Below are 26,918 nucleotides of genomic sequence, written 5' to 3'. Positions count from 1 at the left end.
TTTTCAAATTCACCAAAAAATCTGGTGACCCCCCCAAATTATTTGGCGACCCCCCTGGGGGTCGCGACCCCCAGGTTGAGAACCACTGCCCTACTGGATCATACTACAGCGTCACACAAAAGTAACAGATCTACAAGCTCAAAGCTTGTCGATCTGCTACCTTTGCTATTATTGAAATCCTGAGAAGTAACAGTTTTGGACATAATGAGGTTTCCACCCAACAGCAACGATATACTATGTTGGTTGGCAGTGGTGTAAAGTAACTAAGTACATTTATTTAAGTACTGTACTTAAGGTATATATCCAATTTCAGATACTTTTACTTCTACTCCACTACATCTCAGAGGCAAATATTATACTTTTACACCACTACAATTATTTTAAAACTTTAGTTACTAGTTACTTTGTAGATTTTGATTATCAATACAAAATATATATTAACCACTTCAACCCTATGTACATTTCTGCCATTTGAAAATAGCAGATCTACAAGATCGCCATGCAACGCATTGTGAGCTTGTAGATCTGCTATTATACAAAAGAGCTTGTAGATCTGCTATTATACAATTCATGCATTTGAAAACGTGTGAAGTGGGACATTCTGCATAATGAGTACTTTCTACTTTTGGTCCTTTTAAGTACATTTTGATACCAATACTTTTGTACTTTTACTCAAGTGAATTGAGTATTTTTACATTGCAGTATTGATACTTTTACTTAAAAAATGTGAGCTCAGCCAACCAACAGCTGTGGCTCAACCACAGCTGTTGGTTGGCCAAACATAATTGATGGGCTGATAATTAAAATAAATGAAAATGCACCCACGCGGGTGGGCCACGAACACTTTCAAGATGTTCAAGTGGGCCCTGATCCAGAGAAGGTTGAGAACCACTGGTGACAGTGATGTCATTTAGGAGGTTCAGGGTTCACTCTTCATCTGCTGTCATCATCCACCATTACTAGATCATCCTTCTAAAGACCCTTTGATGTGAACAGCCTCTGACTGACTCATTGTGGTCTGCAGTGGTGTCTACACACGCACGCACGCACGCACGCACACAGTACGTTCTTCTTCCAGGTATTACTTATGTCCGTGATGACAGGAATACTGCAGTAGTTTGTGTTTTATGTGTGTTGCTCAAGGGCACATCGGCAGAACATTTGTAAAGAGGGAGAGAGCATGTCCCTGTCCTTATTCACTCTAATATCCTTATGTCCCTCACTCCCTGTCCTTATTCACTCTAATATCCTTATGTTCCTGTCCTTATTCACTCTAATATCCTTATGTCCCTCACTCCCTGTCCCAATTCATTCAGATATCATTATGTCTCTTTCCTAATCCATTCAGATATCCTTATGTCTCTTTCCTAATACATTCAGATATCCGTATGTCTCTTTCCTAATACATTCAGATATCCTTATGTCTCTTTCCTAATACATTCAGATATCCGTATGTCTCTTTCCTAATACATTCAGATATCCTTATGTCTCTTTCCTAATACATTCAGATATCCTTATGTCTCTTTCCTAATACATTCAGACATCCTTATGTCTCTTTCCTAATACATTCAGATATCCGTATGTCTCTTTCCTAATACATTCAGATATCCTTATGTCTCTTTCCTAATACATTCAGATATCCTTATGTCCCTGTCCTAGTTCATTTGCATGACGTTGCCTTCTTCGCTTGTACATCAGTGAATTTTTAGGCAAGCGGCACCCTTAGTAGGCTCAAAGTAGTATAAATGAATGTCAAATGTGAAATAAATTATGGAAAGTGGAAACCACTCACACATGCTGCAGCTTGTCCTCTGTAAGTGTAAACAGGTGAAGAGTGATTCTCCAGTGGCTCTGTCAGAGTTCTTCCAGGGTATTTATGTTACATCCTCAGGTTATCTCAGGTTAAATTCCCCACTAGCAAGAAATGTATAAATATTCATCAGAAGGAGGGCTGTGTTTAGCATATCTCTGCTGAATAGGGGACATTCAGCAGCACTTGGTTTTTAATCATCTGATAGATACGTCAAATGGCCTCACACTGAAGCAAGCCATTTTTAGACACCGGCCGTGAGAGCAGCCTCACAGTTATGCAATATGTTTATGTTTACCAAAGATGGTTCAATAATACACACACACACACACACACACACACACACATGCGGGCGTGCACGCTCACACAATAAAGCTACAACAAGTACAGTATTCTCTCTCTGCAGCACATTCTGAGAACCATCATAATCCATCATAATCCAACCATCATAATCTTCTAATAATTGCTCGGGATGCTGTGCGTGTATAGACATGATGATGGTGAAGTGAAGACTACCGTTTTCTTTACTAAGTCTTTCCTGCATTGTAAAATGTACACTCTCAGTGTTAAATGAACCCATTAAGCCAATTTCATCATGAGCATTAGTGAGGACCAATCATATGAAGATAGGTTGAGGTCCTTTAATATACATTAATCACAATATTTAAAAAAAAATCACTATCAGTGTATCACATACAAAAATACAAAAAAAAAAAAAAAAAGAGAAACCAACAGGAATACAGCAGATTTAATATGGCACAGTCAATCCGGTATGTAAGTTAAGAATGGTATCTATCTATCTATCTATCTATCTATCTATATATACATTTCTAAACCCAAAACCCCCCAAAAAAACCTGCCACTGTGTGGGACTAAACACAAAAACAACATATCAATGTCACTAACAAGACACGCCACAACGTGCGGAATTACTACGCGCAGTCTGTAGGCCACTTCATACTGCTCAGCACACATCTGCCCCCTCGCAGCATAATTAATTGCGGCCAACACAAACTCACAACATTACAGTCGGCCATGTTGTTCCTTAGCGTCATCCCAACGAGACCCAAGTGAGGTCAGACAACACACTCCATATTTGGGCATAGCTCCATTGGGAACATCTCCTATTATGGCTTTATATATTGCCCAACGAGACCCAAGTGAGGTCAGACAACACACTCCATATTTGGGCATAGCTCCATTGGGAACATCTCCTATTATGGCTTTATATATTATAGAGACCAACAAACACAAAGCACCGCGCAGCGGCTAGGGGGGAGGGGCGCGCAGCGCCCCGACCCTCTAGTAGTATATAATGTTTAAGTTTCCTTTTAAAATGAACTTTTCCTTTGATGTTTGTGTGTCTCTCTGTGTGTCGTGTGGTGTTGTGGTGTGGTGTTGTAGCGGGCAGTGTTACTACCAGACCATCGTGACCCCGGTGACCCTGCCGGACTCTTCGCCGCCGTTCTCACGCATCCCCCACACGGTGACGCTGGTGTCCATCCCCGCCTCCGCCGACGCCGGCGGCAACGGGCGCAAGGGGCGGGGCATCTCGGTCTCCATCGACCAGCCAATCAGCCCTCCCAACGGCTACAGCCCCGAACACATCCAACCAACCGTCAGAGTGTCACAGTAAGTTCTGCACCACTGTGTGTGTGTGTGTGTGTGTGTGTGTGTGTGTGTGTGTGTGTGTGTGTGTGTGTGTGTGTGTGTGTGTGTGTGTGTGTGTGTGTGTGTGTGTGTGTGTGTGTGTGTGTGTGTGTGTGTCTGTGTGTGTGTGTGTGTGTGTGTGTGTGTGTCTGTGTGTGTGAAATGCAAACACTGGACCAAATGTCCTCACAAAGTATAGTACAATTTGAGAAGGACCATTTTTCTGGAAAAAGTAAAAGTAAAATGGTTGTTTTATGCCTAAAGAAAAAGATTTTCAGGTTGGGGTTAGGGTTGGACATTTAAAAGGACTCCTGGCTAATAAGCCAAATATGCCTAAATACATTATATTTGCCCTCTATAATTTAAAATGAAAAACACCTTAAATGTTTTAGTTATTTTAGAAATAGTTCATCTTTTACTGAAGGGAACAACACCTGTCGCAGGTTGATGATGTCATTTGTCCATGTGTGGTCCAGCTCTATGGAATGTATGGAATTCATATGCTAATAAAACATATTTAAATATTGTTTTGATCTTCATGTTAACCTTAGGAAGTATTAAGTTGTTTTTTTATTAGGACATGCTGATAACATTCCATGGGACTGGACCACACATGGACAAATGCCATCATCAACTTGTGACGGGCGTTGTCCCCCTTGAGTAAAAGATGAACTATTTATAAAATGACTAAAATATTTGAGGGGTCTTTTAAAGGGATCCTTTTAAAGGTTAGGTTTAAGGCATTAGAGATGGAGATATGCCTGATTTACACTTGGTCGTGCGCTGCTGTTGTGCACCGGAAAATGGCAGATCGCTGCAACACGCTGTGAGCTTGTAGATCGGCTATTTCCCGGCTCCAGGATTACAGTTAAAAATGCCAAGAAACGAATGGCATTGATAACATTGTCGTCCTAAAACTTTAATGTCCTCATGAGTATAGTAATATAAATATGAGTATGTGTGTGTGTGTTCGTGCATGAGTGTGAAAGAGTGCAAATGTATTTAACCCATTAAAACCGGGAACGCATCTGTGTAACCACTTTAACCATTATTTTATACTTTGGCTACTCAAAAATAGCAGATTGTAGATACAAGATACAAGATACAAACAATTGTAGATACAATTTTTTTGTAAACATGAAAATTTGTGCAAATCTTTGAATATATATATATTTTTAAAGCGAACATCTTTAACTCAAATCTTTACTTCTGGGGGTCCCTGGAACACATGTTTTGAGATGGGGGTCCGTGGCCAAATACATTTCATTTTGGGGGCCCTTGAGATGAAAAAGTTTGAGAACCACTGATTATATCAATAATGAACATAAGGTTTTTCAGATCTACAAGCTCATCTACATCTTTGCAGATCCACAAGCTCATAACGCGGCACTATGAGCTTGTAGGTCTGCTATTTTTGAATAGCCAAAGTATAAGATAATGGTTAAAGTGGTTCAAATCTAAAATGACACATGCTTTCCCGGTCTTAATGGGTTAAGATGAACTTGACAGAGGATTAGTGATTAGGGAGAGAGCATAAAGAAATGGCCTAGTGGGGGTGAATGAGGTTAATTTGAAACGTCTTCAATAGATTGATAGTGAAAAGAGAATCATTACAGTTAAAATATGGAACTCATTGTCGTTCATAAATAGAAACCTTATCGTATTCACCCCATGTCCTCCTGCAGAACTATTTAAAGGGCTCTGATTGTATTCTACAGCAGTGGTTCTCAACCTTTTCAGGCCGCGACCCCCCAACATACTCATATTTGAGCGAGGGACCCCCCCAAAATAATCGAACTGGGGACCCCCCAACATAATCATATTTGAACCGATCTTTGCTTCTGGGTGGTCCCTGGAACAACATATTTTGAGATGGGGGTCCGCGGCCAAATATTTATTTTGGGGGTCCTTGACATGGAAAAAGTTGGAGCACCACTGATATAGCAACATACTGTTAGGATTTAGAAATCATTTTTAGATATGTATTTGGCCGTGGACCCCAATCTCAAAATGTTTTGTTCCAGGGACCCCCAGAATCAAAGATTTGAGTCAAAAATGTTGGCTTTAAAATATATATACTGTATATTCAAAGATTTGCACAAATTTTCCACGATAAAAAAAAATAGCAGATCTACAAGCTCATATGTTATATGCTCATATGCTATGAGCTTGTATATCTGCTATTTTTTAATAGCCAAATAAATCCTAAAATGACACAGATGCGTTTCCGGTCTTTTTTAATGGGTTAATGTGTTAAGTGCATCCACACTGCATTAATGTGTTTAGGAGGTGCTCTGATTCATTTTCTATGGGAGAGTATGGCGCTGCGGCCACATGATGCATCATGGGTACGACAGGGTGCCCGACACCCCCGCACGCAACCAAGTGTAAATCAGGCTTTAGTGTGCTGCACTGTCCGACCAAGTGCTGTAGGAGAGAGAGACGGGTCATTCTCACCCTGTCCCGCATGGCTGAACTGGTGGGTCGATAGGCTGTCTGTCATCCAGAGGGCTGGGGTTATACACCAGTCCATTGGTGGTGGCAGTGAACTTTTGACCCACAACGAGTCCTTTGCCATTGTCATTCCTTATGCAGGGTGGACACCGCTCAGCTGGCTGTGATTGTCATTGTCATAGTCTAGATGTGATTGTCATTGTCATAGTCCAGATGTGATTGTCATTGTCATAGTCCAGATGTGATTGTCATTGTCATAGTCCAGATGTGATTGTCATTGTCATAGTCTACTGTAGATGTGATTGTCATTGTCATAGTCCAGATGTGATTGTCATTGTCATAGTCTAGATGTGATTGTCATTGTCATAGTCCAGATGTGATTGTCATTGTCATAGTCCAGATGTGATTGTCATCGTCATAGTGCAGATATGATTGTCATTGTCATACCTTATGCAGGGTGGACACTGACTGCATCAGTCCAGATGTGAAGAACGCCATTCACGTTGGCGACAGGATCCTGGAGATCAACGGAACGCCCATTCACAACGTTCCCCTGGATGAGGTGGGAACCCCCCGACACGCACGCACGCACGCACGCACGCACGCACATACACACACACACATACATTTCATGCAAAATCCAATATTAGGTCAACTTTTGCAGATGTTTAACCTGAATCCTGTCAATTTACAATAAGCATTTAGCGAACGCTCTTATCCAGAGCGACTGACATTCAGCAAGGTAATCACAGAGCATAATATTATCATGCTCTGCACGTCAAGGGCGCTGGAAACAATCTGCCAGCAGTATGTGGAACACGTTTAAAGGTTTTTACATATTGTAGGTGAGCAGAGATGTCCTTCATATGTCCTCCTCACAATATAGAACCATAGGATTTAGGTTGAAAGTCAGCACAATTGCACTTAAAAATGAAAGACCTGATTGGTGAGCTCATCATATACTTATATTCTGTCACAGAGGTTCGCAACGTGGTGTCCAGGGACTTCCAAAATGTGTTGATATAGCTTATAATCTACAACACTTTAACCCTAGTACTACTATATTACTACTATACTTTGGCTCTTTGTGACGTGTTGTGGACTTGTAGATGTACTATTTTTCGAAAAACCCTTGACAAATCTAGTCATCTAGTTTCTTTTTTGGAAAATATTGAAATCTTCTCTTATGGGCCTCCCTGTTACAAAATCTTTTCAGATGGTCCGAGGTCAAAATACATACCAATGTGGAGGTCCTTGGCATGAAAATGTTTCAGAACCACTCGTATCGTAACATAATGATAATCGTGAAAATGTGCTGCAGTTTTTTGTCCGATGGAGACATTTGAACTATTCACAAATTTGACCATAGAATAATAGCTGTTGCTCATTCTGCAGTCAGTAACTAACCCTTCTGAACCCCCCCCAGATTGACCTGTTGATCCAGGAGACCAGCCGGCTGCTCCAGCTCACCATCGAACACGACCCTCACAGCCCAGGCCATGGAGGAGGGGGTGAGGACCAGCTGGACCTACCCCTGTACACCCCGATTTCAGAGGGTCCCAGCCCCGTCCTGCCCATCACCCAGCCCCCCAACCCCGACATCACCAACCTGCGCTCTCGCATCATCACGTAAGAAACACACACACACACACACACACAGATACAAGGTTGTTTCAACTCTGCATGTGTCCGATGTTTAGGGTTCTTTCAAGGCTTTTTAAAGAAATAACTGTTCATTTTTACGTGACACTGTTGTACAACGAAGTATTAAATAGTGCTTAAGAGGTTCATCAGACCAATCGATTTAGTCGATTATAATCTATTTGCTAACAGATTATCTCGATTATTTGATTAATCGAAAAAGTAATCAATAGAATAATTGATATGTAAATCATGTATAGTTACAGCCCTGCTGATATTTATCTCATTTGACACAGTTCATAGACTTTAGAACACAACACTTAATGACTGATGGACTGCCTGTCATCCTAATTACACACACTGACGTCTAATTAGCAGCATCCACTTAACACTCTGCATGTTAATGACTCTGACTCTGCCTAGGAGCAGCTTATAGCTCTGAAATATTTATATTCACACCCTCCCTGTTCTCCTTTGTTCTCTCTCCCCCATCTCTCTCTCTCTCTCTCTCTCTCTCTCTCTCTCTCTCTCTCTCTCCCATCTCTCTCTTCCCCCCTCTCTTTCTCTCCCCCTCCCTCCCTCTCTCCCCCCCATCTCTCTCTTTCTCTCTCTTCCCCATCTCCTTTTCTCTCTCTCTTTTTCTCTCTCTCCCCCTCCCTCCCTCCCTCTCCCTCTTTCTCCCTCTCTCTCTCTCCCCCCATCTCTCTCTCCCCCTCCCTCCCTCTCCCTCTTTCTCCCTCTCTTTGTCTCTCCGCCTCTCCCTCCCTCTCTCTCTCTCCCCCATCTCTCTCTCTCTCTCTCCCTCCCTATCCCTCGTTCTCCCCATCTCTCTGTCTCTCCGCCTCTCTCTCTCTCCCCCAGGAGAAGTCTCAGTATAGACAAGTCTCCGTGTGCCAGCAACGCGGCCTCCCCTCTGTCCCAGAGGAAGGACATCAACCGCTCTGAGTCGCTCCGTGTCGTGTCCTCCAACAGGACGCACCGCATCTTCCGTCCCTCTGACCTCATCCATGGAGAAGTGCTGGGGAAGGGCTGCTTTGGACAGGCCATTAAGGTACACACACACACACACACACACACACACACACACACACACACACACACACACACACACACACACACACACACACACACACACACACACACACACACACACACACACACACACATACACACACACACACACACACACTGCTTTGGACAGGCCTTTAAGGTACACACATTCTGCTCTACCAGAACCTTGCATGACCCCATCGAGGATGTCCAGCAGATGGCAGCATGGAGACATTCTATCAGACGGACAGATGGCAGTGAAAAGGAAAGGCATGTGTATTAGTCAGTGGTGGACAAAGTATATAGTCAAGTAAATACTCAAGTATTAAAAAGTACAAAGTACATACGCAGTACATTTTCTGAATGAATAGTGAAAATAGCAGAGCTTGTAGATCAGTTATTTTCACTATATCTGCTTAAGTGGTCAATTAGTTAAAGTCATCAGCTTGCAAAAAACAAATACTCCAAAAATGTACGTACGGTAAGTACAGTACTCAAGTAAATGCACCTAGTTACTGTCCACCACTGGTATTAATATGTCACTCAGTTCTGCTGCAGGTGATCTGGTATTGATCTAGGATGCTCCACCATAATTGCCGTCTCTCCTCTGTCTATATATATATATAATATATATATATATATATATATATATATATATATATATATATATATATATATATATATATATATATATATATATATATATATATATATACATATGTATATATATACATATGTGTATATACAGTATAGGCCCCTCATTTCAAAACTCAGAATCACTTTATTTCAAATATTGTAGAACAAGTAAAAATAAGGACAATGTAGGACATAGAGTACAGGAAGTGGTTCTGGTTTAATGTGTGACATGAAAAGTACAGACCGTACGTTCTAGCTGAGGATGCAGAACTTCAGTTGACTAATGTTTATCTTTCATCTGGGATTTCTGCATGGTGCAGACCATAACACTTTATTAGACAAACATTAATGTGCAAGCAACAAACTCAGCCTTTGCATTCCTAAAACCATGGCTGCGAGTGCTGCCAACACCTTTCTGCTAGAAAATACATGTTTGCATCAGTCCCAGGTTGTTCGTGTCCGTTAATGTTGTTCCCTCAGAGCCAGTGTTGTTCATATATTTTTCAAAGATGAATTGATGTTTTTAACGACATGAACCTTTCTGCAAAAATAGCCAAACGGCTCACAACGTGTTATAACAAGGGTATTTTTTTGGCTATTTGATGTACAACAAAGTATATACAGGGAGGGATGTACAACAAAATATATACAGTACAAGGCTTTAAGCGCGCTATGAGCTTGTAAATCTGCTGCTTTTGAATAGTCAAAGTATAAAATAATGGTTGGTTAAACAATGTCAAACAGGTTCATTTCACGCAGAGAGGTAGGACTGCAGATCAAGTGGATCCAACGCGTCTCACACGCTCACAGCTACAGTGTAAATGTCACATGGATGAGGTCACAGCGTTCCCACGGGCCACGGCCCAGCTTAACGATGCCGCTGTGGTGTGTGTCGTTGTCACAGGTGACACACCGGGAGACCGGGGAGGTGATGGTGATGAAAGAGCTGATTCGCTTCGACGACGAGACACAAAGAACATTCCTCAAAGAGGTGGGTGACGAGTGACAACATACGTGCTGTATCTGTGTGACACCGTGTGACAATTAAAAAAAAGAAGCTGGATCTAGCAGGTTATGCCGTACTGCGAGTCTGCACAGTGTTCGCATGTGAAATGCCATCTGCCTTTTTTGCTAATTCTGTGATGAACTAAATATGGAGTATGCATACTGTACGCATACTGGGACATGAGGGAAAACGTAACTTATTAACCATAGGCGTCCCTATTGTGGGCATTTATTTATAGGTGAAGACTAAACAAATTTCAAATGAAACATTTCAAAATGTCAAAATAGTGAAAATTGTCTTATCTACTAGCTCACAACGCGTTGCATCGCGATGTATTTTGAGCTTGTAGATCGGCTATTTTTGCTATTTGTCTTAGGATGAAGTATATAGGGCTTAATCAAATTACCCATGTAGCCTAAAGGTTAGAGAAGAGGTCAGTACAGGACACACACACACACACACACACACACACACACACACAACCAGTGCTTAAGTGCTCATGAATCAACAGTAGCAGACCGCGCTTCCAGTGTGAAAATAGCCTTGCTTAAAAGTGGCTGTTCCACTTAAATGTACCACAGATTAAATAAACCTAAATCTAACCACAGATGTTGGCCCAAGGTGGAGTGCTGCTATACTATACGTACATATACACATACATACATACGTGGCTTGTATCAAAATAGCTGTCAGACGACAGACAGGTGGCAGATGATGTAAATACAGCCCTTCTGTTATCTCAAGGATGAAGGATTGATGCTTTCCTACAGACATTTATCACACTTTAGACACCGCCTGTCACCAGACCCGTCATTAAGTTAGAAAGACAGTCAGAAATGTCCCGTATTGTACCTACTGGTTACTGACCTCCCAAAAGAATTACGTTTTTAGACGGATTATTATCCCATAAGAGGCATGCATTTACCATTTCTAAGAGACGGTCCACCCTCGACAGGCATGTTATTCTTTGCCAATAATACGTATTTAATGGTTAGTAGTACCGTGGGACTCACTTAAAACAGTTGACCATCGTCTAGTTGCGATATCTTCAACTTCAGGAAAATACAGTAGCAAAATGTTGAGCGAATGTTTTTTATGTAGGCGTCTGTCAGCGATGTTCCATTTCTCTAAAGATACAGAAGTATTATGTCAAAGGTTCACAACAGAGTGATGGATACTTACTGCAGTGGTTCTCAAAGTCTGGTTCCAGTTGATCCTCTGCTCTTTTGATCCGAATCGTTATCAAAACCACGAGAACTTGAAGCCCTTGTTTACTCTGTTTCAGCTAAGCTAAGCCTATTTGTACTAATGACATAGATCAGGACATTTGAGCACAGCAGTGGTTGATGGGTTTGAACGTTGAGAGTGCGCTGCATGTGAGCACTATGGACATGATACCCACAGCGCAAAAGGTGTTCTCTGTGTGGACACGGCCCCTAAAAGAGAAAGGTTTCCAGTGGGTTTGTAAAAGGGCCAGAGGAACAGAGCAGGCAGGCGGTGGGGTTTTTAGAGGTTTGTCATCACGCTGAGATGCTGACGGCTCGTAAAACCCTCCCATCCTGACTGAGGTTGGAATGTTGGAGGAGAAATAAGGGTCATCTTTAGGGGCTTTATGTCAACACCCTGCTGTACTGTCAAAAACTCCCCGCTGTACTGTCAGAATTCCAACCATGCCTTCCAACAGTCCATCCCACCCACCCTGGTTTTGCACTTTTAGACATCAGGGTTTTTCAGGAAAGTTCTAACCAGTAGGCTATGTCAGGTTTCTGCGTGTCAGGTTTTTCTTCTCCCTTCTGGCTCCCAAGCTGTGGAATGAACTCCCCATTGCAATTAGAACTGTCCAATCTTTTGCCGTAATCTGAAGACTCACCTCTTCAGATTCTACCTCAGCCCGTAGAACTTGCCCTAGTCTTGACGACCTTGCAGGCTTATGCAAAGGCTAAAAGGTCATTTAGATAGCATGTTATGTAGACAGATGCCAGGTCATTGTTGACCTGGCATCCTATAGTGTGTATAGTTTCAATGTACAGATTATTGATTTTTGGGATACGCTAATGTTAGACTGATGATAGGTTCTTGGTTTACCTGTGATCCTAGATTACTATTTCTATGCATTTGATGTATTACCCTGTGTTGTCCTTACTGTAAATCGCTCTGGATTAAGAGTGTCTGTTAAATGCCTAAATTGTAAATTGTAGTAAGCCTTTCATTGTGTTGTGTGCTCAGGTGAAGGTGATGCGCTGTCTGGAACACCCCAACGTGCTGAAGTTCATCGGCGTCCTCTACAAGGACAAGAGACTCAACTTCATTGCAGAGTACATCAAGGGAGGAACCCTGAGGGAGATCATCAAGAAGATGGTGAGGGGAGTGTGTGTGCATGCATGCTGGCAGTGGTGGAAAAAGTACTCAAATGTTTTACTTAAGTAAAAATATCAATACTGCAATGTAGAAACACTCTGTTACAAGTAAAAGTCCGGAATTCAAAATGTACTTGAGTAAAAGTACAAAAGTATTGTCATCAAAATGTAATTAAAGTACCAAAAGTAAAAGTACTCGTTATGCAGAATGTCCCATTTCAAGTTTTCAAATGTATAACAAATCTACAAAAGATCTACAAGCTCACAATGCGTCGCATCACGATGCATTGTGAGCTTGTAGATCGGCTATTTTCAAATGGCCGAAATGTATATAGGGCTGAAGTGGTAATAATCAAAATCTACAAAGTAACTAGTAACTAGTAACGTTTTCAAATAATTGTAGTGGAGTAAAAGTACAATATTTGCCTCTGAAATGTAGTGGAGTAGAAGTAAAAGTATCGGAAATTGGAAATACTCAAGTAAAGTACAAATACCTCAAAATTATGGAAAATTATGAAAATTAAGTACAGTACTTAAGTGAATGTACTTAGTTACTCTCCACCACTGCTTGCTGATGTGAATGTTTTCTTCTCTGGTCCATGATGTGTTCAAGGTCATCTTCATTGTCATGGGCACATGAGTAACATTCTGTTTTTGTTCGGCTCCTCAGACGTTGTAGACGTTGCAGTAGCTTCTCTGGTGGTATCAGTGTTATGCTTGATTTATACTTGGTTGTGTGCCGGTGTAGATAGACCATCTACAAGCTCACAATGCGTCACAGCACAACGTGTGTGTTACCAGCACACAGATAAACATAAATTACCCCATTAGCCTCGAGCAAGGGATCGCTTCAGGCTGCTGGTGTATTCTTTCTTTTATCCCTGTTTGGAACATCAGAGGTCTAAAATATGAATAGAAATGAGACATGACTCCTTCCAGCTCATGAAGAATGTGATGTTTGTCTTTAACTCCTCACAGGACAATAACTACCCATGGAACCAGAGGGTCAGCTTTGCTAAGGACATAGCTGCTGGCATGGTGAGTTCACATCGTCCTTGGTCTGTGTGCATTTCACAACAAGAGTGCTTCAAGTCAACATAAAAGATGTTTATTTTGAGCAGAGAAAGCTGCAGTGCAGTATTGGATGGATGCAATGGTTACTATTAGCCTTACTGATACTGCCCTCCAGTGGCTAGTTGTATGAACTACAGTATCAGTCCTTTAGCAGCTAGCCCATGTGTCCCTGTGGAAATGACTAGATGAATTCCTACAGGATTAGACTGCTTTAGACGGGTTTAAATGCTTTCCTTTGGTATATTTTCATTGACTATAGTAACAACGTGTGACTGGATTACTGCAATCCACAAAGCCAGTTAATCCCAGAGAGAATTAAACAATGCTTAGACGGTTCCATTTGGTACCAGTTTAAGATCTAAGATCACCTAAGCCTTCAGTTCCTTAATTTCTCTTTTTATCTTCCTTCCCTCCTCTCTCTCTCCCTCTCTCTCTCTCTCTCTCTCTCTCTCTCTCTCTATTTATCTGTGTAACTCGCCCGCTGTCTCTGTCATGCAGTCGTATCTACATTCCATGAACATCATCCACCGAGACCTGAACTCATACAACTGTCTTGTCCGAGAGGTAAGAGATCGATTGATTGAATGCTTTATTAGACAGAAACGTAAACAGCACGAGGTATAAGGATAACACAAAAAATGTGTTAATATGTACTCAATTCATCAACATAGCATAAAAATAACACCAACATACACACATATCATCAAGTAGAAAAGGGGGGGGGGGGTTGCAGTGAATGCCATCTTTCTATGGGAAGAATTAGTTTACCTCCCCTTGTGGTCTCCTGAAAGATGGATTTTCAGGCCTGTTTTGAAAGTAGCCAGTGATCCACATTTCGTAATGGATGGTGTCAGGGCATTCCACATTTTGGTGGTAGAGTAGTAGAAAGAGAATGTTCCCATGTTGGTTCTAAATTTGGGTGTTACCAGACTGTTGTTGTCGCTCCCTCTAGTATTGTGGCTGTGGGTGTCACTCACTTTGGAGAAGTAGTTAGTCAGGTATGAGGGTATTGAGGGCATTGAGGGCAAGGCCCCTTTGACTATCTTAAAAACCAATCCCATTTCTAATTGCTTAACCCTGTCTTCTACCCTGAGCCCTCCCAGACTAGCAAAATGTGTTGGAATTAGGTGGGTTTACTTCTCGGCTTTAGGCCCGAGAAGTAGTCGAATCAGTCTGTTTTGGGAGGTCTGACGCTTAGTTTTTAGTGACATTGGGATGTTGGAGAACCAAGAGATGTAAGCATAGTCAAAGTAGCATTGAATGAGGGCTCCAGCAAGAGTCTTGAGATAAAGCGTGTGTGCCTGCTCACTCACGTGCGTGTACATGCGTGTACTGTAGGCCTACATTCACGCTCATGCACGTGCCTGTGTTTGCTTCCTGTGGGGATTAGCAGCTGTCCTTCATGACAGTCAGGTGTGCACAGTGACAACAGAGATGTGACAGTTAGTTTACATACATGTTGTTGAGTGAAGCCTGCAGTGTGTAAACACACACAGTAGAGCTTTGTTATTGCTGCTGTACAGCGGACCTACTGTAACCTTCTTCAAATACAGCCCACATGAGGAACACAACACATACAGTGTGTCCCCATTAAAGACTCTCTGTCTACAGTGTTTGGTAAATGCAGACAAGGAGAAATTAAAGGAAAATGGGGTTTAACTTCTAGGAGCAGAGGGCAGGTTGTTCTATTGTACTTTATCCCATTTAGACCTGAGGCCGATTCTAAAAACGCCTTCTAAATCCTGACCTAAGTTTTCTGAAAAATGTATGTATACAGTATAAATGTATGTTGCTATATACTGTACATAGCAACAACTACACCAAAAGGGGTTCCCGGATTGAAAGGTATAGTAACGTATGGGGTTCCAGGTCTAAATGGGTTATGTCACCGGAAGAATGTTATTCTTTCCATTATATCTAAAACCATATAGAAAATATTGTCAAAATGAAAAGATATTGTGATCATTTTCCCCAGGTGTCCCTGTAGATTAGAACAACAGTGTAGTGGTGGTGGCAGATGAATTTAGATTTTAACTCTCTATTGTCTCTCTATAGAACAACAGTGTGGTGGTGGCAGACTTTGGCCTGGCACGGCTCATGGTGCCAGACAAGCTGGCACAGGGCATCCTGCCCGGCATAAAGAAACCTGACCGTAGGAAGAGATACACGGTGGTGGGGAACCCCTACTGGATGGCTCCAGAGATGATCCATGGTACTGTGATTCTCAACCTTTTTCATTTTAAGAACCCCAGTTTGATATGCATTAGGAGAGCGACCCCCATTTGATGACCTTTTTTAAATGTATCTCTGGGACCCCAATCGTACACTACGTATTCTGATATTGACTACTGGCTTTTGACTGGCTATTGACCTACAGACTGGTAGAATTAAAGGGTTATTATATCTAGAGTTTAAAAGAGATGTGCTCATCATTTAGCAAGAAATGATTCATTCTGCATGGAAAAAATGCATAAAGAAATGACTTATAAACTAACAGTCTTGATCAACCAATCCAGACAATGAATTGATTATTCAACTATGAGGGGGGAGCCCTATATGCAACTATACGTATAGGCAGCATTTGTAACTTTAGACAGTAACTTTATAGTATTTGTATTTGTTGTTTACCATGCATACCTCAACATACCAGTTCAGTGGCCTTGTGGTTAGAGATTGGGAGGTTGGGGTTCAATTCCCCCGGCCGGGTCATACCAAAGACTATGAAAATGGGACCCAATGCCTCCCTGCTTGGCACTCAGCATCAAGGGTTGGATTGGGGGCAAGTCCCTGTAACATACAGTACTAGCGTCTCACGCTACAGAAAAAGGAGATAGGCTCCTGCCCTATGGGCCATAATGGCTCAGTAAGGCTTACTTATGATATATTATATTGCATACCTCAACAATATTAATTGTTCAAATTGTATCCAACTCAATGTACAGAAAACATTAATTCCTGTATTTTTCTTCTCAGGGAAAAGCTACGATGAGAGAGTGGACATCTTCTCGTTTGGCATCATGCTCTGTGAGGTCAGTAAAATACAGCCAATCAAAAAAACATTGTTGTCGGGTTTTTGTGTCTTTTATTTCTCGCTCATGTAGGAATGTAATTATACACAAAGTCGTCACATTGTTGCGCTGCTCTGCCTTTTGTTGTGTGAGGGAGGATTGTTGTTTTGAAGCCACATTAAGTGGCTTGAGTGGTGGAAATATTTTAGGGCTTATTATTGGGGATGGAATAAGTGAACCCTGACAAGTTCATAGATAAAAAAAAAAAGAAGAAAAAAAGCACAAAGTTAGTTTCATGTTACTGGAAGGACTTCCCAGAGCGCCAAACTGCGCAAAAAAAAAGTATTTATAAATCTGAGCGAAATTCCATGCCGGGGTCCTGTCAGTTCAATCCTGGTGACGTGTGGTAAGCATTAAAGCTCAGCCCCGACCCGGCTACTCTGGCAGACTTTGGGCTCCAGAGCTCTCAGTCAGTCAGTCAAAGTAATGCCTACATTTATGCTCTTTGTCATACGACGGTGTTACGTGGCGAAAATAGCAGATCTACAAGCCACCAACGCGTCGCATTCGCGACGCGTTGGTGGCTTGCAGATCTGCTATTTTTGTGGCACGCGACGCCATCGTTCAACAAGGTCTAAATCAGGCTTAAAAGTCCCCCCCACACACATGGACATCATTAGATAGAGGAGGAGATAGATTAGAGAGAGAAGGGGAAGCTCTCTTCATGTGGCTTCCTGACAGATATACACGCCATGCCTTGTGGTCCAGCGTGAACCATCAGGTTCAGCTTGGTGGTCTCACTGTTGTGGCACCGTTTTGGATCTGTTTTTGTGACCCCTTGCTGGTGTTGATGGGGGACAGGGTAAAACCTTCCCCCCTAAAGGCTAGGCTGGGGGGGCTCCTAAATATTATTTTTGTCCATAGCTCAAAATGTTGAAAATGGATCTTTTAGACTGTGGATCTTTTGATCGCTGAAACACCCTGCTGTTTTTTTAGGGTTTTTTTTACGTACCATGTAATGTGAAAACCCCAACCAGAACCCAAACCACCACACCCCATGGTTTTTGTAGCGCCAAACTGTAGCTTAAGATGTTCTGTCATATACTATTGAATTGAAATAAAGTTGATTGTGCTGTTAGCTGATTGCATTATGCCCTTATTGTGGAGTCGGAACAATTGATTGACTGATTGAACACTTTATTAACAGTTTGCAATATCATATAAACAGGTAGAAATCGTGTGAAAAAATATGTACAGTAAAAAAGTTCGGGGGTGGGGGGGTTATGCTGTTAGAATAGAATAGAGTACCTTATTTGACACCGTTCAAAAGCAAATTCCACACATTGACTGAAAAAATGAATGCTCAAAATTTAGAGAAACATTTTAGAAAAAAAAAAAAAAAAGGGGAGAATTCTCCCCTTTGGCGGTTAACACCATTGACTGAAAAGGGGAGAATTCTCCCCTTTGGCAGTAGACCTGTTAATTATTATTTAATATCAAACAAACATGAAAACATGAAAACACAACATCCAAAAACAAACATGACAGTTGAGATATATTGTGTACGTACGAGTATATATATCGTCTCTGTCGGGTGGAAACCTTATATGTACAAAACTGTTACTTTTCAGGATTCAAATTCCAAAAGTATCAAAAGTAGCAGATCTACAAGCTCAAAACGTGGCGCGAGCTTGTGGATCTGCTACTTTTGATACTTTTGTGTGACGCTGTAGTCTGATCAAGTAGGGCGTTATTATTATGTCATTATTATTGTATTTAATGTATTAAGGCATATAAGGCTTATTAGTCAGGGATTAATATACTTAATACTTTTCATTGGTTAAATATTCATAAAAATCCGAAGGCACACGTAACCACTTTGTAACCTATTATTTCCCTATTTTGGGCACGTCAATGTAGACGATTCTTTTTCAAAATGTGCGTGTCCCTTCTCTCCAGATTATCGGCAGGGTGAACGCAGACCCTGACTACCTGCCCCGGGCCGGGGACTTTGGTCTGAACGTGTCTGGTTTCCTGGAGCATTTCTGTCCGGCCGACCTCCCCCCGACCTTCTTCCCTGTGGCAGCCATCTGCTGTGACCTCGACGCAGACAAGCGGTAAGACGTCGTTTACCTACGTGAACCCTAGCATGACTATCAGATGAACATTCTGCTAAAATAATAATAATATTACTTAGTTCATACAAGCCCATTTCCACCCACCATCCATCCGGGCTATGGGACCGCATCCATGACTACAGATCCCATACTAGCCTGCGAGGACTGGTCACAAAAATGCTAATAAACAGCTTAAATTTGGGGAAAGTGAGGAGAAACTGATCACACGGACTGACTGACAGTTTCCTTCATTTTATAGTAAGATAAAATGATTTTATAGTAGGATAAATTGTATATAATGGACTTTACATTTGAAACAAATCTCAAAGTGCTAAATTTACAACACAGCGGTTTGTGTTGCGGCACCTTGAGCTTATAGATCGGATGTTTTCATTGAAAAGATTCGATGTAGAGGGGAAAAAAAGAAGGGGACCAAGTGCAGACCACTCGGGTACCTGGTCAAGGTACAGTATGGGTTTAAGTTGTTAAAATGTCTTTCTCTTTTAGTCCACCGTTCACCAAACTGGAGGAGTGGCTGGGGAACCTGAAGATGCACCTGGAGATGGGCCTCCCCGTGGTGTCTGAACTGGAACAGCTACACAAGGCCTTCTGGACCAAACACAGCGCCGTGGCCACCACCACCACCACCACGCGGCCAGAGAACGGCCTCCACCCCCACGCCGAGCAACCAGAGGAGGCCGCAGCTACCAGCTAACTCCCCACGGCGCTGGTGGCGTGAGTGGCAGTGAGTGGCAGAGAGAGACGGGAGCTTTGGCAACCTGACTTGCGTCAGCGGGCGTAGTGGATGGATGGCATTGTGTTGCCTATAAGGACAGGCGTACTGTGAATACCCCTCCACACCCAGATAGACGCAGTTGGGTGTGGAAGGAAACGGTCTGGCTCTCTAGCTGAACAGGTTGGTCTATGGAACGTCAAATCAACAGAAATGTTATTACCGTAGCTTGATGTTTTGCTGCACCCTAAGATAACCTGAAGCTGATAAACAGGTCAGATCATCTCACCAGTCAGTCAAACTGTTGAAGCTGTTATGTTATATGGCCATAGAGGTGAAGTAAGATCATGTTTAGCCTCATCATTTAAGAGTCCGAACAGTATCAGTTGTTCTGCGTGTGTTTGCTAAGTTTCACCCGCGTGATCTTGGGTTTTCGGTTTGGATAACGGAGGTCAATGTTTTTTTAAATGCTACGGAGAGGGGCGCTTTCTACGTGCAAAGACACAGTATATGTCCAGATCCACTCACTTGTCCAGTTTTAGAGTATTAATCGAGCCGAGGCTTTCTGAGCTTCCTCTAAAGGCCGCCTGAAAAGTGCATGACTGTAAATAATGGTGTCGGGTCACATCCCTGTCAACATGAGCCCCTGTCTGTCCCCAATGTACGTGACCTGGTTTGCACACTTCCAGTAGAATAATGAATACTAGGCCAACTTGTGTCTGTCACGCTGCTCTCCTCTCCGTCACATCGTGTAGCACTGATGAAACTCCGAGGTACACATCGTTTTGCGTTCGGTACACATCGCCTTCTGATCTTTTAAACAAGTTGTTAACTTATTTCAGTGATTTTCTGAGGTGAAATCTTCTTTGCTTTCAAACTCATACTGTTGTACATAGCTTGTGATATTGTAAATGTTTTAAATATTGTAAAATGTATAGACATATTTTATATACGTATGCTACATTGCCATATTTTTATTGGGCTACCGGCTGAAATTTACGGAGAAAGGCTTGACTGCAGTCAACATGGGGGGGAGGGGGGAGACAATGGAGTCACTATGATAGCAGTGTTAGGGATGTCAAAGATAGTGTAAGTGATATTTTAATTTTTTTGTTAAAAGGTTAAAGCTCTATATAGTAATCATATTATCATAAATTGGTCTCCCGATTTGAAAATGTATTTTCTGTTTACTAAAGAGACGGGGAGACCCCTGTTACTGAACTAACACTCCATAGCAATCATTACTGAATATAGAGCAATTTAACACTTACTTTAACACAGAAATATCACTTACGCCACCTTTTAATTGTTTGAGTCAAACTAGGCAAAAATAGCCGATCTTACAAGCCGTTGATGAGCTTGTTAGATCGTCTATTTTTGACGTGCAACACTGGTGAACAACTAAGAACTAAGTATACATCAGGCTTTTAGAACTCAACCATTGCATTCTCTCACGACATCACCGCAAAATTCATCATGTTTGTTTATAAGTGAACATGGGAGCTGTCTCTTAAACCTCAGCCATGCAGTTACTGTGTCACTGTGTCATTAAGACTCGCCACAAACACAATCACAACATAGAATCACATGGTAAGACAACATCTCCTTGAATGGGTTCATTGGCATCTTAACATGTTCTTGTTTTTGCCGAAAACCCCAAACATAGTTGATAAATGTCTAGTGACCACCTTCAAAGTGTTAATCGTCAGTCGTTAAGCCTAATTCATGCTTTGTCATAAGGAGGCGTGGCTCGCTGAACATGACTGATTTTCAATTAAACAAGACGGGGGTCTAATATCGGCGTGGCTTCCCTGTGAATCTCTGATGTCATATTGATGACGTCATGCTTGCTCAAATATGGCGTTCCACCTGGCTCCAGACTGGCCTGGGTGTGACCGTGGATCTGAGATAATGTTTTCACAAAAAAATAATATTGTTATTATTATAACATTGATTGAGTTCCTTGGCCTTGCTCACAGCGGGCATAACACTGATGGGTGCAAGATGAACTGCGGACACACACACACACACACACACATCGGGGATATTCATACATAATAAATACATACATACATTCGGACGCTTTTCCAGACGCCTCGCTCCCTAGGCACCACGTCGTATGTAGCAGTGGTGGCTCAGAGCCTCTGCCTAATACTTCCCCCTGCCCAAGGCGGAGTTTCCTTTTAGGCTAGTGGTTAAGGTGTTGACTTAGAGCAACACCTTAACCACTACGCGGGAGACCGAGGTTCGATCCCGGGGCGTTACACGTACAAACGAGATGCGTCACGCTTTTTTTAGTGGAAAATCAATGAATGAATTTGGCTTCACTGAGTGTGTGAAGGTGATGAGAACGTCTGCTGTCATACACATATCTCTCTCTCTCTCTTTCCTTTCATGGAGTGTCCGTGTGGGATGCCCCACTGTTTAAAATGCTGGCTGTAAATACTTCTGTTCGCGTCTGTCTGTCTGTCTGTCTCTGTGCGTTGCACATACATTCTATCGCTCTCTTTCGCTGTCACTTTTCTCTCTTTCTGCACCTTCTAACATTCAGTAACTCTCTAATAATCTGAAATCGATTTCTTTTATCTTAGTTTTTTCACCATAATTCCTGATTTATACTTGGTTGCGTTGCCGCTAATTTTAGCTGTGCGACACTCGGCGCGCAACCACATATAAATGGGTCGTAACAACGCAAGCTGCATGGTGTTTCTAGCTAGGTGTGGTTACTTAAGCTATTAAACCAAGCTATTTTTGTCTCATTGTGAATTTAAATAAGAAAACAAGGAATACAATACGATAACGAGTGAATGGAGAACGACATGTTAAAAAAAATAGAATCGTATAAAAAAACAGCATCTCTTTTGATATGAAACCACTGAAATCTTTTTGTATAGATTTGAGTACTTTAATTTGCACTATATTACCCAAGTGGCATCTTGAGCCATGATTACTTTTTTTTTTCCTCTTTTGGGCTACTTGTGATAAAGAATTCAAAATGACATTGGTTCAGGTTGATACAGTATATAATAATATATGAATGCAAGACACTGATTGAGCCTTTCAAAAATGGTGTCCTGGGAAATCCATCCTCTTGATAACACAAGCTAGAGAATCGCATGATTTATTATCATTAATCAAAATTGTGACTGCCTTTGTTAATACCACTAGATGTTTTTGCAAAAAGTAAGTCATTTGGTCAAATGTTTTAAGTAAGTTCACCATCAGGGCCATCCGGTGTGGCCGTAGCTGTGTTGGTAGAGATACCAAGATCAGAAGGTCACCACCCGTTTGAACAAAGACACTTAACCACCAAGAGCTCTTGCCGAGCGTTCATCAGAAGAAAAAGCCATCTGAATAAGCCATCTGCTGGGGTGAAGAATGCAGAAAAGTGCATTCTTATGTCCTTATTCAACCCCAGCAGCACACCATGCAGGAGAGACACACAACGTTGTCTGGTTGGTTGTTGCTACCAAGAGGATGTTGAGGACCCGACTCTGCCTGTTGCCTACAGACTGGTCCTTTGTGAATGAGATCCTGTGTTGTTTTTGAGTGGTTTCATGATGTGATGATGTCCCAAAGAGGCTTCCACTGCTGTTCGCCTCTCTTTTATAATCCAACCCCTTTAACCACATGAACCTGGGAGGAGTCCCTATTTTGGGCATGTCATTATAGGCGGAAATGGTCAAATAATAGCAAACATAGTGGGCTTGTGGGCTTATTATATAGCTGCTATTTTTCCTATTCGTCGTACGACAAACTATATTATTATAGGACTTATGCGGTTAATCAAGTGGTTAAAGTGGCTTGGTCTCACCTTCCTTCCACCTTCATAACTTTCTGGCTCAGGGCCGTAAATCTTTCTGGAGCTACTTTACAATTCAGTTAATTGCAGTGACATCATATAGGAGAGCAGTATTCTACAATCACAGTATAGTAACTGTTAAAGGTCAGTTTATGCTTTGTGCTTTGTGGGTCAAACAACACCACCTCGCATCACTACGTGTCTCTCACCGTGTTCTGAGATTGGAGCGTTCATACTGTCTGCGTCTTGCCGACGGTGTCGCCACACAAAATGTAAACAAGGAACAGGATGTAGTCTCGTGCACCTCCATGGTAACGGAGCTTAATACCCATCAGAGTATACTCAACAATTTATGGGTGGGGTCTGCGACCATTCGTTTTTCCCACACTGGGCAAGACCAGAGGCCTGTTCCTCAAAAGAGAATTAAAGCTTAAGCCTGGCTTTAACACCTATCCTGGCTTAATTTAGCCAGGATTAGGGCTGAATCGGTTCCTCAAAAGCTGAATTAGCTTGAAGATTAGTTTAGCCAGTTCACCCGGGCTAAGTTTAGCCATGAGCCGATTCCTCAAAAGAGAATTGAAGCAATCCTACCTTAGTTACCATGGCAATTTAGCTGTGAAGTTAGCCTGGTCAGGAGCAGGCTAACAGCCAAGCTTACTTAATCCAGTGCCTTGTTCTTCAAGTTTTTCCACAGTTAATTCAACACATGTGTTTGAATATGGACTCATTTTAATGACCTTGCATTCAAATAAAATGAAATAAATACAATCAGATATAATCAAATTAATTATATTACTGAAATAGTGTGTGACCATGAATCATAATTGTTTCACAATGACTCGTGGGATGTCATATTGTCACTCTGTTAACACTAGTTCATATTGTTGTTAGATGTTTGATAATATATAACAGATTTTTTTTTTCACTGAATGTAAGTCAATGAGGAGCATATTTTAAATTATCAATTTCTAGTCAATGGAGAAATTATTTTTTATTTCTTGTCCACCTTTGGAGTTACATCATGATGGCAAGGTAACTACACAACCCAAACCTCTACCAAAGTGGTCTTGCAAATGTGGGGCTATTGCGTGTCCCCCCGTCCCCCCCCCCCGTCCCCCTGTCCCCCGCTCATCCCGTCGCGGCCCCCAGTCGCGGTCAACCCCCCCGGCGTCCCGTCCCGTGCGTCCCGTTGCCGTCCCGTCCCGTCGCGCGTGCACACACACACACACACACACACACACACACACACACACACACACACACACACACACACACACTCTGTGTGTGCTTGCAATACTTTGCCACGCTTTCTCCCTGGATCTAATTATTGCGGTCGCGTTTCTCGCTTATAATACATTTTAGATTTTACTTCCTTGTATGATTTCATGAGCTGCTGCAATGCTGCTGTTCAGCCACAGAGAGGAACGCCGCTTTGGTTTTGGACTCCATGATTGGTCAAGTTCAAGGATTCTGCTATCGACTTTCATGGTCTTTTATAGAAATACGTGAAGCTTGGCTTCATTATCCTGGCTCGACACAGCCTGGCTTGACAAGGCCTAGCTCGACAAAGTCGCTCCTTTTCAGCCTGGCTTTGCTTTGAGGAACGGAATAAACGAGGCTTATATGGACCCGACTTTGTCAAGTCTGGATTTGGCTTAAGTCCAGGCTTAGTTTATTCACCTTTTGAGGAACAGGCCCCAGGGCTGCGTTGAGTGTCTAAACGGAAGTACCTAAATTTGGCGGAAGTACCGTCCAAATGACGTTGGCGCTTCAAATCTTCAAATCTGTTTACTTTCTCCATGAATGAAACAAGTGTTGTGATTGGTCAAAAAAATATTGTTTCCGGGGGAAATGCATACGACGGAAGTCCCACCCATAGAGTTATAATATATCTAGAGGGCGGACTGCCCGGCCCCCACCTATTCATTTCAATGAAAGTTTCTCACAAGCGCATGAAGCACCCGGAAGTACCGTCCTCTACTTCCTGGATTGGAAGCCAATAGAGCAGGCGCACTAGCGTTTCAGACGGTAAAAGCATACGCCGTAGCGTCCCAAATGCAGAAGTCCTGCGATACCAGATTTAGCCACCAGGCTTCTGAGGCTTCTCTGCGTTTCTGGGGGCTTGGTCCCGCCCCTAAAGACACTCTGTATCAGTTTGTGACTAGACTTTTCTCCTCGAAGATGAGTAAAAGCTTGGAACGAGGCTACGTTTTTCCAGAGATTACACCACACACCATCTGAGAAGTTGCTCAGTGACAATTTTTTACATAAATATTTTATTTCACTTTCGTTTGACATTTGTCGCGTAAAGCATAAATTGACCTTAGACTTCAAACGAGCATGCATATAATGAACCAACACAGAAAATATCTCTGTTACTTAATTAAGACCATATCCCACTGATTATAATATTTGTCAGCGGACTTGAATACGAGTGATTTTGCAGTGTCTCCATTCCGGCTCAAGCTGTTACTGTTATGTGAAGCATGTTCCAACGTGTGTGTGTGTGTGTGTGTGTGTGTGTGTGTGTGTGTGTGTGTGTGTGTGTGTGTGTGTGTGTGTGTGTGTGTGTGTGTGTGTGTGTGTGTATGAATGAATGAGAATGTTGTCGCAGCACTTCTTTTTGCAAAGGATCGTTACCTCTTCAATAATGCTGTGCCTTTGTTTTAAGCTAGCCTTGCCAACGACTTCGAAAACGTATCCATTTTGAACTGATTTCCTTTTTTTGTATCATAAAGCGCAAGCCTGATTCAAATGGATGGAATATTGTTATTGTTGTCGCTGATACTTATATATGTTTTATGATATTTTCCTCTTGTTCTGTATCATATTTATATTTTCCAGATCTCCCATTGTCGGTTTTGATATTTTTAGGATTATGTTTCTTTTTGACTTATTTAATTATTTTTTCTTTTTTTTTACACAAGCTGTGAAAACAATTCTGCACTTTAATCCTAAACGTGAATATTTAGAATCTGAGGAGGCGACTGTTTTTTCATCGCAGCTGAAATAAAACTGTTGCTCCTTAAACAAACCAAAGTTGAAATGTTTTTTGTTTTTTTTGTTTGTTTGTTGGTGTTTTGCAAGTGCGCTACATTCCAAACATTATGAGACCAATACAGATTTAAAAAACTGATCGTTAATCATTGTCAATTATTTTCTCCACATTTTAACCATGAGGACCACTTTCAACCTGGCAACCCTATTCTGGGGATGTCATTATGGGTAAAATCTTTCAAAATGTTCCAAAAAACAAAACAGGTTTTCAATCATTTTCCAAAATAACGCAAAAAAAAGTGCATAATACATTGCACTGTGATGCATTCCGCACTTGTAGATCTGCTATATTCACTACTTTGCTCAGTACTGTAGTACAACGTATAAATATAGGGCTTTAAGTGGTTAAAATATGGAGACAACTTCCTTGTGTAATAAAAATATTCTGGTTCTGAAATTAGATGCTACGTCACAAGGGGGTAACCTTTCAATTCATTGTGAAATACAGGGATTCTGAAATTGCAAACACAATACATAATCTGTAGGGGAGGGGGGGGGGGTATGATCCACATACACCTTTTTC

At 41.8% G+C, this 26,918-nt stretch overlaps 1 protein-coding gene across 3 annotated transcripts in view; it reads left to right on the top strand.

The window, feature by feature from the left end:
* The window catches only part of limk1a (LIM domain kinase 1a), a 112,067-nt gene extending 85,685 nt beyond the window's left edge, over nt 1-26,382 (top strand). For 2 of the 3 annotated variants that reach the window (XM_084063725.1, XM_084063726.1), the window contains 12 exons: nt 3,215-3,442; nt 6,371-6,476; nt 7,341-7,543; nt 8,417-8,606; nt 10,146-10,232; nt 12,474-12,605; nt 13,583-13,642; nt 14,177-14,242; nt 15,734-15,890; nt 16,652-16,707; nt 18,646-18,803; nt 19,311-26,382. In XM_084063725.1, coding sequence (XP_083919851.1) covers nt 3,215-3,442; nt 6,371-6,476; nt 7,341-7,543; nt 8,417-8,606; nt 10,146-10,232; nt 12,474-12,605; nt 13,583-13,642; nt 14,177-14,242; nt 15,734-15,890; nt 16,652-16,707; nt 18,646-18,803; nt 19,311-19,518 — 1,651 coding nt within the window. In that variant the 3' untranslated portion in view covers nt 19,519-26,382. The remainder of the gene's footprint in view (nt 1-3,214; nt 3,443-6,370; nt 6,477-7,340; nt 7,544-8,416; nt 8,607-10,145; nt 10,233-12,473; nt 12,606-13,582; nt 13,643-14,176; nt 14,243-15,733; nt 15,891-16,651; nt 16,708-18,645; nt 18,804-19,310) is intronic. The other variant, XR_014601245.1, reaches the window with a different exon arrangement.
* Nucleotides 26,383-26,918: the final 536 nt, after the last annotated feature.

This window comes from Gymnoscopelus microlampas (assembly GCF_963454915.1).
Source record: "Gymnoscopelus microlampas genome assembly, chromosome: 8".
Classification (NCBI taxonomy): Eukaryota; Metazoa; Chordata; class Actinopteri; order Myctophiformes; family Myctophidae; genus Gymnoscopelus; species Gymnoscopelus microlampas.
This window is presented reverse-complemented; position numbering and strand designations above follow the sequence as displayed.